Genomic DNA, 14,126 nt, shown 5'->3' on the forward strand with positions numbered 1-14,126 from the left:
AGCCTGGCCCAGCCCAGTTCAGAACAGTTCAGCCCAATCCAGCCCAGACCAGTTCAGCCCAGCCCATTCGAGTCCAGTTCACCCAGCCCAATCCAGCCCAGTTCAGCCCAATCCAGCCCAGTTCAGCCCAGTCCAGCCCAGCCCAGCCCAGTTCAGCCCAGCCCAGCCCAGCCCAGCCCAATTCAGCCCAGTTCAGCCCAGACCAGTTCAGCCCAGCCCATTCGAGTCCAGTTCACCCAGCCCAGTCCAGCCCAGTTCAGCCCAGTTCAGCCCAATCCAGCCCAGTTCAGCCCAGTTCAGCCCAGACCAGTTCAGCCCAGCCCATTCGAGTCCAGTTCACCCAGCCCAATCCAGCACAGCCCAATCCAGCCCAGTCCAGCCCAACCCAGCCCAGTTCAGCCCAGTCCAGCCCAGTCCAGCCCGGTTCAGCCCAGCCCAGCACAGCCCAGTTCAGCCCAGTCCAGCCCGGTTCAGCCCGGTTCAGACCATCCCAGCCCAGTTCAGCCCAGTCCAGCCCGGTTCAGCCCGGTTCAGACCATCCCAGCCCAGTTCAGCCCAGTCCAGCCCGGTTCAGCCCGGTTCAGACCATCCCAGCCCAGTTCAGCCCAGTCCAGCCCGGTTCAGACCATCCCAGCCCAGTTCAGCCCAGTCCAGCCCGGTTCAGCCCGGTTCAGACCATCCCAGCCCAGTTCAGCCCAGTCCAGCCCGGTTCAGCCCGGTTCAGACCATCCCAGCCCAGTTCAGCCCAGTCCAGCCCGGTTCAGCCCGGTTCAGACCATCCCAGCCCAGTTCAGCCCAGTCCAGCCCGGTTCAGCCCGGTTCAGACCATCCCAGCCCAGTTCAGCCCAGTCCAGCCCGGTTCAGACCATCCCAGCCCAGTTCAGCCCAGTCCAGCCCGGTTCAGCCCGGTTCAGACCATCCCAGCCCAGTTCAGCCCAGTCCAGCCCAGCCCACCGCCGCCGAGCCCCCGCCCCCCGGGACGGACAGCCAATCTCCTGCTCGCTCCGCCGTGACGGACAGGCCCCGCCCCGCCCCGCGCGGTTGGGGGGCTCGGGGGGGGGGGGCGCAGAGCGCGGGGCGACCCCGGCACCGACCGGGCCGGGACCCCCGGGGGGGGGTGACCGGTACCCCCCGCCCCTCTCGGGGGGGTCCCGCGGGGCTGCCGCCCCCCCCCGCCCCCAGCCCGTGTCCGGGGGGTCCCTGCGCCCCCCCCGGTGCCGCCCCCGGTGCCGCCCCCCCCCGGTGCCGCCCCCGGCCCCGCTCCCCCGGCGCAGGAAGGAACCCGCGGAGCCGCGGCCGGGCGCGGTTTCCCGTCGCTGCGGGGGCCGCGGGCCGAGCCCCCCCCCCCCCGGAGAGCCGGCACCGGCCCCCCCCAGCCCGGCCCCCCGGGACCCGCGCCCCCCGGGGCAGACCCCACGCCCCCCGAGCACCCCCGACCCCCCCGGGGGTCCCTGCACCCGCGCTGCCCGTGCCCCCCTCCCCTGGGACCCACCCTGGGGGTCACCGGGGACCCCCGCCCGGCTGGGGGGTGGCGGGAATGGGGGGCAGTTGGCCGGGGGGGGCGGACCCCGACCCACGGCCCTTCGCACCCCCCCACTTCGGCGGGCTGTGGGGCTGGGGGCCGGGGGAGGTGGGAGGGTCCCGTGGCCGTGCCGGGGGTACTGGGGGTCCCATGGCTGTGCTAGGGGTCCCGTGGCTGTGCTGGGGGTACTGGGGGTCCCATGGCTGTGCTGGGGGTCCTGTGGCCATGCTGGGGGTCCCATGGCTGTACTGGGGGTACTGGGGGTCCCGTGGCTGTGCTGGGGTCCCATGGCTGTGCTGGGGGTCCTGTGGCCATGCTGGGGGTCCCATGGCCGTGCTGGGGTCCCATGGCTGTGCTGGGGGTCCCGTGGCCATGCTGGGGGTCCCATGGCCGTGCTGGGGTCCCATGGCTGTGCTGGGGGTCCCATGGCTGTGCTGGGGTCCCATGGCTGTGCTGGGGTCCCGTGGCCGTGCTGGGGGTCCATGGCCGTGCTGGGGGTCCCATGGCTGTGCTGGGGGTCCTGTGGCCATGCTGGGGGTCCCATGGCCGTGCTGGGGTCCCATGGCTGTGCTGGGGGTCCCATGGCTGTGCTGGGGTCCCGTGGCCGTGCTGGGGGTCCATGGCCGTGCTGGGGGTCCCATGGCTGTGCTGGGGGTCCCGTGGCCGTGCTGGGGGTCCATGGCCGTGCTGGGGGTCTCATGGCTGTGCTGGGGGTCCCGTGGCCGTGCTGGGGGTCCATGGCTGTGCTGGGGGTCCCGTGGCCGTGCTGGGGGTCCATGGCCGTGCTGGGGGTCCCATGGCTGTGCTGGGGGTCCCGTGGCCATGCTGGGGGTCCCGTGGTTGTGTCGGGGGTCCTGTGATCATGCTGGGGGTCCCATGGCCGTGCTGGAGGGTCCATGGCTGTACTGGGGGTCCTGTGGCTGTGCCAGGGGTCCCATGGCCACGCTGGGGGTCCCGCATGTGCCGCCCCCCAGCACCGCCGCCACCGCACGCCCCCAGCCCCGTGCCAGGGCACGGGGAGGGCCGAGCGGGGCCGAAGCCCCTCACTCAGCCCCACGGCGGGCTCCCCAGCGCGGCTCAGGCCGCGGCCCGGCGTGGCGGTGGTGGGGCGCCCATTGTGCGCGGGGCGGAGGCGCGCGCGGCCGAGGTCACCACTTCCCCGCCGCAGCCGGAGGAAACGGCCGCTCCCGGCACCGGCGGCTCAGTGGCGGCACGATGGGCAACCTGCCGGCCGTGCTGCCCGGCGCTGCCCGCTCCTGCGGCCTCGGCCTCTGCTCCCGGCAGCTCAGCGCCGCGCCCGAGGAGAGCACCGTCACCGAGCGGGGCAGGTGGGCGCGCGGGGCAGACGGGATGGATGGGGCGGGATGGACGGACGGGGCGGACAGGGCACCGGCACCCGCTGTGCCGTGACGCACCGGGCTGCTGGCCCCCGCGCCTCGATGGGGACCTCTCGTTTGGCCCCCTCCTGCCTGGACCCACCGCGGCGCGTGGGAGCATCCCCGCGTGGCTGAGCCCCCCGGAGCCCTGGCCCCACCGGAGCCGTGGCCCCACCGGAGCCGTGTCCCGGTGGGGCGGCGTGTGCCGGGACGGGACGCGGTGCAGCCATGGGAGCCTGTCGGCAGCGGAGCCCCGCGCCCGCTTGCCCGTGGTGCCCCGTGGCATCGCGCTGGCATCCCCTGCCCCACGGCGTGGCCCGGCAGCCCCACGGCGGTGCTGCCAGCCCCACAGCGGTGCTGCTAGCCCCACAGCGGTGCTGCCAGCCCCACAGCAGCCCCTGGGATGCGTCAGGACCTACAGGGCCGTATGGGGATGTATGGAGACCTATGGGGAGGGGGCACATGGGGTCGAGCGGGGATGGGAGGTGCGGGGACCCCCCAGCCCGGAGGGGACGGGGACGGGGACGGGGACGGGGACGAGGTGGGTTCTCCCCGCGGTGGCCGGCAGCCCGCTCTGACTCATGGCCATTGTTCGTGCTTGCACATGGACGAGGCGCAGGAACGCCCCACGTCCCCCCCCAAGCTCAGCCCCACAGCTCAGCCCCAGAGCGGAGCCGGGGGCCCGGGGCCACCACAGCAGCACCGGGGGGGCGGGGAGGTCCCCAGTCACCCCCATGTCCCCCGCGCAGCCCCCCAGCACCCCTCAGCCCACCTCCGCTGGTCCCAGCTCACCCCAGTGCCCCCCGCCCACCCCTGCCCGCTCCCCTCCCGCCCCCCCGGGGGTCTCTGCCCCCACGAGCAGCTCCCAGCACCCCGAGGTGCCGGAGGCTCCCGAAATCAGAGCTGCTGGAGCAAGCGTGGGGTGGGGTGCCCCCCGCCCGGGCCCCCCAGCTGTGCTCCCTGCGTGAGGCAGGCGGGGGGCTGCCCAGGGGACCCCCCCCAAAGCCTGGCCAGGACTCAGGGCTGCTCCCCCCCCCAGCTCGGCGCCCACCCGCCCGGCGGAGCCCCCCCGCTTCGCCCGGCTGAAGAACTGGGAGACGGGGACCATCGGCTACGACACGCTCTGCGCCCAGGCCCTGCAGGTGGGCGTGCGGGGTTGGGGGTGCGGGGATGAGGGGTGCAGGGCTGGGGGGTGCAGGGCTGGGAGGTGCTGGGCTGGGGGGTGCTGGGCTTGGGGGCACGGGGCCAGCGGTGCAGGGCTGGGGGGCATGGGGCTGGGGTGCACTGCATGGGGCTGAGGTGTGCAGGGTGGGGGGTGCAGGGCTGGGGGTGCAAGATGGGGCTGGGGGGCATGGGGCTGGTGGGTGCAGGGCTGAGGAGTGCAGGGCTGGGGGGTGCGGGACTGGGGGTGCAGGGATGGGGGGCACCAGGCTGGGGGGCACAGGGCTGAGGGGCGCAGGGCTGAGGGGCGCAGGGCTGGGGGGTGCAGGGCTGGGGGTGCAGGGCTGGGGGGTGCGGGGCTGGGGGGTGCAGAGGGGCGCAGGGCTGGGGGTGCAAGATGGGGGCTGCAGGGCGGGGGGGCATGGGGCTGGGGGGTGCAGGGCTGGGGGGCACAGGGCTGAGGGTGCAGATCTGGGGGGTGCAGGGGGGCGCAGGGCTGGGGGTGCAAGATGGGGCTGCAGGGCTGAGGGGTGCAGGGCTGGGGGGTGCAGGGCTGGGGGGTGCAGGGCTGGGGGGCACAGGGCTGAGGGTGCAGATCTGGGGGGTGCAGGGGGGCACGGGGCTGGGGGTGCAAGATGGGGGTGTAGGGTGGGGGGGCACGGGGCTGAGGGGTGCAGGGCTGGGGGGTGCAGGGCTGGGGGGTGCAGGGCTGGGGGGCACGGGGCTGAGGGTGCAGATCTGGGGGGTGCAGGGGGGCGCGGGGCTGGGGGTGCAAGATGGGGGTGCAGGGTGGGGGGGGCAGAGTGCTGGGATGGGGGACCCGGGGACGGAGGGGAGGGCTGGGGGATGCGCGGGCGGGCTTGTGGGGCCGCAGGGATGAGGGGCGCGGGCGGGGGGCGTGGGCCGGGCCCCCCGGTGACCCCCGCGCCCCAGGAGCTGCCCTGCTCGGGGCAGCGCTGCCTGGGCTCGCTGGTGCTGCCGCGGCCGCTGCCGGCCCCCACCCCCGAGGGCACCCGGCCGGCCGAGGAGCTGCTGGGCCTGGCCCGGGACTTCATCACCCAGTACTACCTGTCCCTGCGGCGGTGAGCGGGGCGCGGCGGGGGCACGGCACGGGCCTGCCCTGCCCCGGTGTGCCCCAAACCCCCAGCTCTGCCCCGGGGTGCCCCAAACCCCCAGCTCTGCCCCGGGGCATCCCAAACCCCCATCTGAGCCCCGGGGCATCCCAAACCCCCAGCCCTGCCCCGGGGTGCCCCACATCCCCATCTGAGCCCCAGGGCATCCCAAATCCCCAGCCCTGCCTGGGGCATCCCATGGTCCCATCCCTGCCCCAGGGCATCCCACAGCCCCATCCCAGCTCCAGGGCATCCCAGATCCCAAACCCTGCCCAGGGGTGACCCATGGCCCCAGCCCTGCCTGGGGGCATCCCATGGTCCCATCCCTGCCCCAGGTCATCCCACATCCCCAGCCCTGCCCTGGGGCATCCCAAATCCCCATCTGAGCCCCAGAGCATCCCAAATCCCCATCCCAGACCCAAGGCATCCCAAATCCCCATCCCAGCCCTGGGGCATCCCACAGTGCATCCCTGCCCCAGAGCATCCCAAATCCCCATCCCTGCCCCGGGGTGCCCCATGGCTCCATCCCAGTCCCAGTGCATCCCACAGCCCCATCCCAGCCCTGGGCCATCCCAAATCCCCATCCCAGCGCCAGGGCATCCCATAGCCCCATCCCAGCTCCAGGACATCCCAAGTCCCAAACCCTGTCCTGGGGTGTCCCACAGCCCCATCCCAGACCCATCCCAGCCCCAGAGCATCCCAAATCCCCATCGCTGCCCGGGGCATCCCATGGCCCCATCCCAGCCCCAGAGCATCCCAAATCCCCATCCCTGCCCCAGGGCATCCCACGGCCCCATCCCAGACCCAGAGCATCCCAAATCCCCATCCCTGCCCCGGGGCATCCCACGCTCCCATCCCAGACCCAGAGCATCCCAAATCCCCATCCCTGCCCCGGGGCATCCCACGGCCCCATCCCAGACCCAGAGCATCCCAAATCCCCATCCCTGCCCCGGGGTGCCCCACAGCCCCATCCCAGCTCCAGGGCATCCCACAGCCCCATCCCAGCTCCAGGGCATCCCACGGCCCCATCCCAGCTCCAGGGCATCCCAAATCCCCCTCCCTGCCCTGGGCCATCCCAAATCCCCATCCCTGCCCAGGGCCATCCCAAATCCCCATCCCTGCCCGGGGCACCACATGGCCCCATCCCAGACCCAGAGCATCCCAAATCCCCCTCCCTGCCCTGAGCCATCCCAAATCCCCATCCCTGCCCGGGGCACCCCATGGCCCCATCCCAGACCCAGAGCATCCCAAATCCCCATCCCAGCGCCAGGGCATCCCATAGCCCCATCCCAGCTCCAGGACATCCCAAGTCCCAAACCCTGTCCTGGGGTGTCCCACAGCCCCATCCCAGACCCATCCCAGACCCAGAGCATCCCAAATCCCCATCCCTGCCCCAGGGCATCCCACGGCCCCATCCCAGACCCAGAGCATCCCAAATCCCCATCTCTGCCCAGGGCATCCCACAGCCCCATCCCAGCCCCAGAGCATCCCAAATCCCCATCCCTGCCCCGGGGTGCCCCACAGCCCCATCCCAGCTCCAGGGCATCCCACGGCCCCATCCCAGCTCCAGGGCATCCCAAATCCCCCTCCCTGCCCTGGGCCATCCCAAATCCCCATCCCTGCCCGGGGCCATCCCAAATCCCCATCCCTGCCCGGGGCACCCCATGGCCCCATCCCAGACCCAGAGCATCCCAAATCCCCCTCCCTGCCCTGAGCCATCCCAAATCTCCATCCCTGCCCGGGGCCATCCCAAATCCCCATCCCTGCCCGGGGCACCCCACCGCAGTGCGGGGGGTCCCAGGGGGGCTGAGGCACGGGGGCACCCGCAGGGAGAACTCCCCGGCGCACGTCCAGCGGCTGCGGGAGGTGGAAGCGGCCATCGGGGCCACCGGCACCTACCAGCTGCTGGAGCCCGAGCTCGTCTTCGGGGCCAAGCAGGCCTGGCGCAACGCCGCGCGCTGCGTGGGCCGCATCCAGTGGAACAAGCTGCAGGTGAGGGTGGGGGGCACCCCCACGGCGCCCGTGGGCACCCACACCTGCCCCATGGCCGGGAGTCGCCCCATGGGGTGGCCGGGGGGCAACGGGATGTCCCCTGTCCCCCCCCGTCCCCGCCCTGACCCCTCCCCGCAGGTTTTCGACGCCCGGGACTGCGCCGGCGTGGCGGAGATGTTCAGCTTCCTCTGCACCCACATCCAGTACGCCACCAACCGCGGCAACATTCGGTGAGAGCCCTGCCCGCCTGCCGCGCTCGCCGCCGGCTGGACCCCCGGCCCCGGGGTGGGACCCCCCCCGGCCCCCGCAGCCCGAGGGGTGTCGGTGACATCCCGCCCCGGCCCCCCCCCCAGGTCGGCCATCACCATCTTCCCGCAGCGGACGCCGGGCCGGGGCGATTTCCGCATCTGGAACACGCAGCTGATCCGCTACGCCGGGTACCGGCAGCCCGACGGCTCCGTGCAGGGGGACCCGGCCAACGTCGACATCACCGAGGTGGGGAAAACCCCCCCCTTTCCCTGCACCCCCAGACCCCCCCGGTGCCGCCCCCGCCCTGACGCTGCCACCCCCCAGCTCTGCATCCACTACGGCTGGAGCCCCGGCGGCGGCCGCTTCGACGTGCTGCCGCTGCTGCTGCAGAGCCCCGAGGAGCCCCCCGAGCTCTTCCCCCTCCCGCCGGAGCTGGTCCTCGAGGTGCCCCTGCAGCACCCCACGTGAGTGGGGCTGTGCCCCCCGACACGGGCCCCGCCTGCCCCCCATGGCCACAAGAGAGCCGGACCCTCCTGGCCCCAATGGGACACCCCTCCCGGCCGTGGGGCTGGGGTGGGGGTCCCACGCGCTGGGGAGGGGATGGGAGTGGGGCTGGGATGGAGGTTGGGGACCCACGCTGGGGAGCTGGGGCTGGCAGGTGTGGGGCTGGCAGGTGTGGGGCTGGCAAGTGTGGGGCTGGCAGGCGTGGGGCCGGCGTGGGGCTGGCAAGTGTGGGGCTGGCAGGTGTGGGGCTGGCGTGGGGCTGGCAGGTGTGGGGCTGGCAGGTGTGGGGCTGGTGTGGGGCTGGCAGGTGTGGGGCCGGTGTGGGGCTGGCAGGTGTGGGGCTGGCAAGTGTGGGGCCGGCGTGGGTCCCCAGCTGGAGCCTGCCCCCCCGTGCAGGCTGGAGTGGTTCGGGGAGCTGGGGCTGCGGTGGTACGCGCTGCCGGCCGTCTCCAACATGCTGCTGGAGATCGGGGGGCTGGAGTTCCCGGCGGCCCCCTTCAACGGCTGGTACATGAGCAGCGAGATCGGCACCAGGAACCTCTGCGACAGCCAGCGCTACAACCTGCTGCCGGTGAGCCCCACGGCGCGGGGGCCCAGGTGCCCCACACCGGGACCCCCGCACCCTGGGGGGAGCCGGGCTGAGCCCCCCGCTGTGCCGCCGGCAGGAGGTGGCCCTGCGCATGGGGCTGGACACGCGGACAACGTCGTCCCTCTGGAAGGACAAGGCGGCGGTGGAGGTGAACGTCGCCGTGCTGCACAGCTACCAGGTGGGACGCGTGGCCGGGACGCCGGCACCGCCAACGCTGCGGGGACCCCCGGCGCCGCCGTGCCACCGGGGCGGGCGCCGGCTGCTCCCGGTTCCCCCCTCCCCGAGCCCGCCGTCCCCGCAGGTGGCCAAGGTGACGATCGTGGACCACCACGCGGCCACCGAGTCCTTCGTGAAGCACATGGAGAACGAGCTGCGGACGCGGGGGGGTTGCCCCGCCGACTGGGTCTGGATCGTGCCCCCCATCTCGGGGAGCCTCACCCCCGTCTTCCATCAGGAGATGGTCAACTACCCAGCTCTGCCCCACCTTCCGCTACCAGGTGGGCTCAGCCCCCACCGCCCCGCGGCCCCACAGCCCCACCGCCCCACGGCTGACCCCCTGCCCGCCCCGCAGCCCGACGCCTGGAAGGTCTACGTCTCCAAAGGCACCACCGTCACCAGGAGGAAGACCTTCAAGGAGTGGCCAAGTAGGTGCCAACCCTTGGCGGGCGATCCCTGCCCGTGGGTCCCTGATATGGGGCCGGACGCTGACCCGGTGATGCCACCGCCCCCCTCCCCGAAAGCGCGGTGAAGATCTCAGCCAAGCTGATGGGACACATGAAGGCGCGACGGGGTGAAGGCCACCATCCTCTACGCCACCGAGACCGGCAAATCCCGAACCTACGCCTGGAACCTCTGCCATCTTCCGACGCGCCTTCGACCCCAAGGTGGGCAAGGGGAGATGGTGGGAAGAGCTGGCCTCGGCCTCTCCCCCCAACCCGCCGTCCCAGCCCCACGTCCCCCGCCACGTAGGGTGCTGTGCATGGACGAGTACGACGTGGTGTCCCTGGAGCACGAGACCCTGGTGCTGGTGGTGACCAGCACCTTCGGCAACGGGGACCCCCCCGAATGCGCTGAGGGTTAGGAGGATTTGGGGAGGGGGAAGAGGGGACGGGAATGGGGACGGGACGGTGACGGTGCTGTCCCCAACAGAGCTTCTCCCAAGGCGCTGATGGAGATGACTTCGCCCTACACCAGCACCTCCCAGGCTGAGCCGCCCAAGTGAGCGCCCTGAGGAGGCCATGGGTGCCCGGTTGGGGTGGGGAAGAGCCCACCCTGCCCTCACCTGCCCTACGTCCCGCGCAGGAGCTACAAGCTGCGCTTCAACAGCGTCTCGCAGTCCGACCAGCTCGTCGCCTCCTGGAAGAAGAAACGGCGGGCAGCTGAGCAACACCGACAGCGCCGGCACGCTGGGTGCCCTGCGGTCGGACCGCCACGGCCGTGGGGACAGGGACGGTGTTGGGGTCCTCTGCCCGGCCTGAGCGCGGGCTGGGGCTTGGGGTTGCCCCATCCAGGGGGGTTGCACCGTGCCTGGCTGTGGGCTGGGGAGGGGGCAGAGCCCACGGTGGGCACCGGCCCTGGCACCGGCAGCTCCGGCCGCATAGAATCATAGAATCATGGAATCATGGAAAGGTTGAGGTTGGCAAAGCCCTCTAAGATCCCCCAGCCCAACCATTGACCCAACGCTGCCAAGGCCACCACCAAACCCATTGAGGGCAGAGTCATAATTCCATGTTTCCTGGCTTGGGGCTGCATTATTTATAATGAAAGTAAAACTGGGAATCACTAAGGTTGGACAGGATCTCTAAGATCATCAGCCCAACCATCACCCCAACACCCCCATGCCCAACCATGGCCCCCAGTGCCACCTCTGCCTGTTTTGAACCCCTCCAGGGCGGGGGACTCCCCCACCTCTCTGGGCAGCCTGGTCCAGGGCTTGGCCTCTCTTTCCATGAAGGAATTTCTCCCAATATCCAACCTAAACCTCCCCTGGCGCATCCATCCCATTGGCTGTGGATGGGGGCGAGAGCCGCCCCGGGGGGGTCCCCAACCCCAAACCCCATTTGTATCAGCCCTGACCACCACCCACAGCACCCACCCTGACCCCCAACCCTGGGGGTCCCCCCCCCAACCCTGGGGGTCCCCCCCAGCCCTGGCTGCCCCCACCGGCAGCGCAGGGTCCGACCCCAGGGTCGGGGGCGGTGGGGGGGGGGGTTCGGGTCTGCGCTGACCGCGCTCAGCCCCGTCCCCCCCCCTCCCCGTGGCGGCAGGTTCGCGGTGTTCGGGCTGGGCTCGCGGGCGTACCCCCACTTCTGCGCCTTCGCCCGGGCGGTGGACACGCGGCTGGAGGAGCTGGGGGGGGGAGCGGGTGCTGCCCATGGGCGAGGGCGACGAGCTCTGCGCCCAGGAGGAGTCCTTCCGCACGTGGCCCGCCTCGTCTTCCAGGTTGGGGCAGGGGGAGAGCACCGGAGGGTGGGGGGCACCCACCGGCATCCCCCCCCCCAACCCCGCACCCACCGCTCCTCCCTGTGCCCTCAGGCCGCCTGCGAGACCTTCTGCGTGGGGGACGGGGTGGGGGGGGCCGAGGAGCTCTTCGCCCCCACCCAGGGCTGGAAGCGCCAGAGGCACCGGATGGTGGGGCAGCCCCAGGCCACAGAGACCTGGCTGGTACCCGCCACCCCCCGGACCCCCCCCGGCACCCCCTGGCCCTGGGGAGCCCCCACCCCCCTGCATCGCCCTCCACCCGCAGCCGGCATCTGCCCCATGGCCCCCCCCCGGGACACCCCACCCACCTGCCGAGAGGCTCCCCCAGCCCCCCCATGACATCCCCCAAATCCCCATCGCCCCCCCAGCTCCTCCCAGCCCCTCTCCATGCCCCCCCCGGGACCACCCCCCCATGACACCCCCCAATCCCCCATCACCCCCCAGCTCCTCCCAGCCCCACTCATGTCCCCCCCGGGACCACCCCACCATGACATCCCCCCAGTCCCCTGTCACCCCCCAGCTCCTCCCAGCCCTCTCTGTGACCCCCCCCGGGACCACCCCCCTGGGACCCCCTGTGACACCACCAACCCCCCCGTCGCCCCCCAAGCTCCTCCAAGCCCCTCTCCATGCCCCCCCCCGTGACCACCCCCCATGACACCCCCAATCCCCGTATCCCCCCTCTCCCCAGCTCCTCCCAGCCCCTCTCCCGTGACCCCCCCAGGACCACCCCCCCAGGACCCCCTGTGACACCCCCAGCCCCCCTGTCGCCCCCCTGTCCCCTCCCAGGACCCCCTCTGACCCCTCCCCACCCCCCCGTGACCCCCCCAGCCCCTTTGTGATCTCCCACCCCCCGTGCCCCCCCAGTCCCTCCCTGCCACCCCCCCCTGCCCCACCGTGCCCCCCATGCCCCCCAGCCCACGCTGTGCCCCCCAGGGCTGTCCCACCTGCACAAGCGCCGGGTGTTCCCCTGCACCGTGCTCTCCGTGGAGAACCTGCAGAGCGAGGAGTCCAGGTGAGCCCCCCCTCCCCAGGACCCCCCAAGCCCCGGGGACCCCCACAGCCCCAGAACCCCTGCACCACAGGGAAGCCCCCACCCCCGGGCCTGCCCCGTCCCCAGGAACCCCCATCCCCAGGATCCCACCACCACCGGGACCCCCCCATGGCTGGGAACCCCCATCCATGGGACACCCCCATCCCTGGGGCCACCCATGCCCGGGACCCCCCCATCTCCGGGACTCCCCCCTTTCCCAGCACTGCCCACCACGGGGCCCGCCCCATACCCCGGGGCCCCCCTGCCCCCGGAACCCCCATCCCCGGGACTCGTCCACAACAGCCACCCCCGGGACCCCCCCCAATCCCCGGGAACCCCCCCAATCCCCGGGAACCCCCCCAATCCCTGGGACCCCCCATCCCCGGGACTCCCCAATCCCCGGGATCCCCCCAGTCCCTGGGACCCCCCCCATCCCCGGGACCCCCACAGCCCCGGGAACACCCATCCCCGGGCCCCCCCCAATTCCCGGGACCCCCCAGCCGCGGGACCCCCCCCCCCATCCCTGGGACCCCCCTACCCCAGAGAACCACCATCCCCGGGACTCCCCCAATCTCCGGGAGCCCCCCAGTCCCTGGACCCCCATCCCTGGGATTCCCCATCTCTGGGACCCCCCATCCCTGGGACTCCCCCAATCCCCGGGACCCCCCCCCAGTCCCTGGGACACCCCACCCCCGGGATCCCCTCAGCCCCGGGACCCCCCAAGTCCCCGGGACTCCCCCCAATCCCCGAGACCCCCCCAATCCCCAGGACCCTCCCCATCGCCGGGACCTTCATCCCTGGGATCCCCCCACCCCCGGGATTCCCCACCCCGGGGATGCCCCCACCCCCGGGAACCCCCATCCCCTGCGACCCCCCCAATCCCAGGCCCCCATGCCCGGGCCCCCCACCCCGGCCCCCCACCCCGCGCTGACCCCCGCGCAGCCGGGCCACGCTGCTGGTGCGGCTGGGCTCGGCGGGGCAGGCGGAGCTGCGGTACCAGCCCGGGGACCACCTCGGCGTCTTCCCCGGCAACCGGCCCGAGCTGGTGCGGGGGCTGCTGGGGCGCGTGGAGGACCCCCCGCCCCCCGAGCAGCCCGTCCCTGGTGGAGAGCCTGGAGGGGGACCCCGGCGGTAGGGGCGCGGGGGCAGGGGGTGGGGTGGGGATGGGCAAGGGGCTGGGGGCAAGGGTTGGGAAGGGGAAGGGGAAGGGGCAAGGGATGGGAAGAGAATGGGGAAGGGATGAGGCAGGGGAAGGAAAGGGAAAGGGAAGGGGAAGGGGAAGGGATGGGGCAGGGGAAGGAGAAGGGGACGGGTAAGGGGAAGGTGGGAAGGGGGATGGGGCGATGGGGCAGGGGAAGGAGAAGGGGAAAGGAAGAAAGGAAAGAAGGAAAGAAGGGAAGGGGGAAAGGGGATGGGGCAGGGGAAGGAGAAGAAGGGGAAAGGAAAGGGAAAGGGGGAAGGGAAAGGAAAGGGGGAAGGGGAAGGAAAGGGGAAGGGGGAAGGGAAAGGGAAGGGGAAGGAAGGGAAAGGGAGGGAAAGGAAGGGAAAGGGAAGGGAAAGGGAAAGCGGAAGGGGAAGGGAAGGGGGATGGGGCAGGGGAAGGAGAAGGGGGAAGGGAAGGAGAAGGGAAAGAGAAGGGGAAGGGGGATGGGGCAGGGGAAGGAGAAGGGGAAGGGAAGGTAAAGGAAGGGGAAGGGGATGGGGGATGGGGCAGGGGAAGGAGAAGGGGAAGGGGAAGGAGAGGGAAAGGGAAGGGGAAGGGATGGGGCAGGGGAAGGGGGAAGGGATGGGGCAGGGGAAGGAAAGACGAAGGAGAAGCGGCAGGGGAAGGGGCTGGGGGCAATGGGTTGGGAAGGGGAAGGGGATGGGGAAGAGAAAGAGGAAGGGGTTGGGAAAGGGCTGAGGAAAGGGATGGGGCAGGGGATGGGGAGGGGACATGTGGAAGGTGCTGGGCACAAGAGTTGGTAGGGGAAGGGGATGGGGATGGGTTGGGGAAGGGAAAGAGGAAGAAGCTGGGGGCGTAAGGGTAGGGAAGGGGTATGGGTAGGGGCTGGGGGATGGGAATGGGAAAGGGAAAGAAGAAGGGGGATAGGGGCAGGGCAAGAGATTG

General features: G+C 72.2%; 1 protein-coding gene across 1 annotated transcript; it reads left to right on the forward strand.

Annotated features, from left to right (window-relative positions):
* Window positions 1–2,737: 2,737 nt before the first annotated feature.
* On the forward strand, window positions 2,738–13,147 carry LOC142597048 (nitric oxide synthase 3-like; the record flags this gene model as incomplete). The annotated part of the gene is given in 26 exon segments (XM_075727482.1): window positions 2,738–2,850; window positions 3,938–4,040; window positions 4,993–5,141; window positions 7,001–7,163; window positions 7,302–7,393; window positions 7,517–7,658; window positions 7,737–7,876; window positions 8,313–8,487; window positions 8,582–8,683; window positions 8,807–8,974; window positions 8,976–9,002; window positions 9,077–9,153; window positions 9,246–9,294; window positions 9,296–9,360; window positions 9,362–9,406; window positions 9,475–9,581; window positions 9,657–9,723; window positions 9,808–9,880; window positions 9,882–9,925; window positions 10,773–10,857; window positions 10,859–10,928; window positions 10,931–10,947; window positions 11,041–11,169; window positions 11,901–11,998; window positions 12,959–13,115; window positions 13,117–13,147. Coding segments are annotated over 26 exon segments (2,488 nt in total), but the record flags the coding sequence as incomplete, so codon positions are not given.
* Between the last annotated feature and the right edge of the window lie 979 nt (window positions 13,148–14,126).

This window comes from Pelecanus crispus, unplaced genomic scaffold, assembly GCF_030463565.1.
Source record: "Pelecanus crispus isolate bPelCri1 unplaced genomic scaffold, bPelCri1.pri SCAFFOLD_410, whole genome shotgun sequence".
Lineage (NCBI taxonomy): Eukaryota > Metazoa > Chordata > Aves > Pelecaniformes > Pelecanidae > Pelecanus > Pelecanus crispus.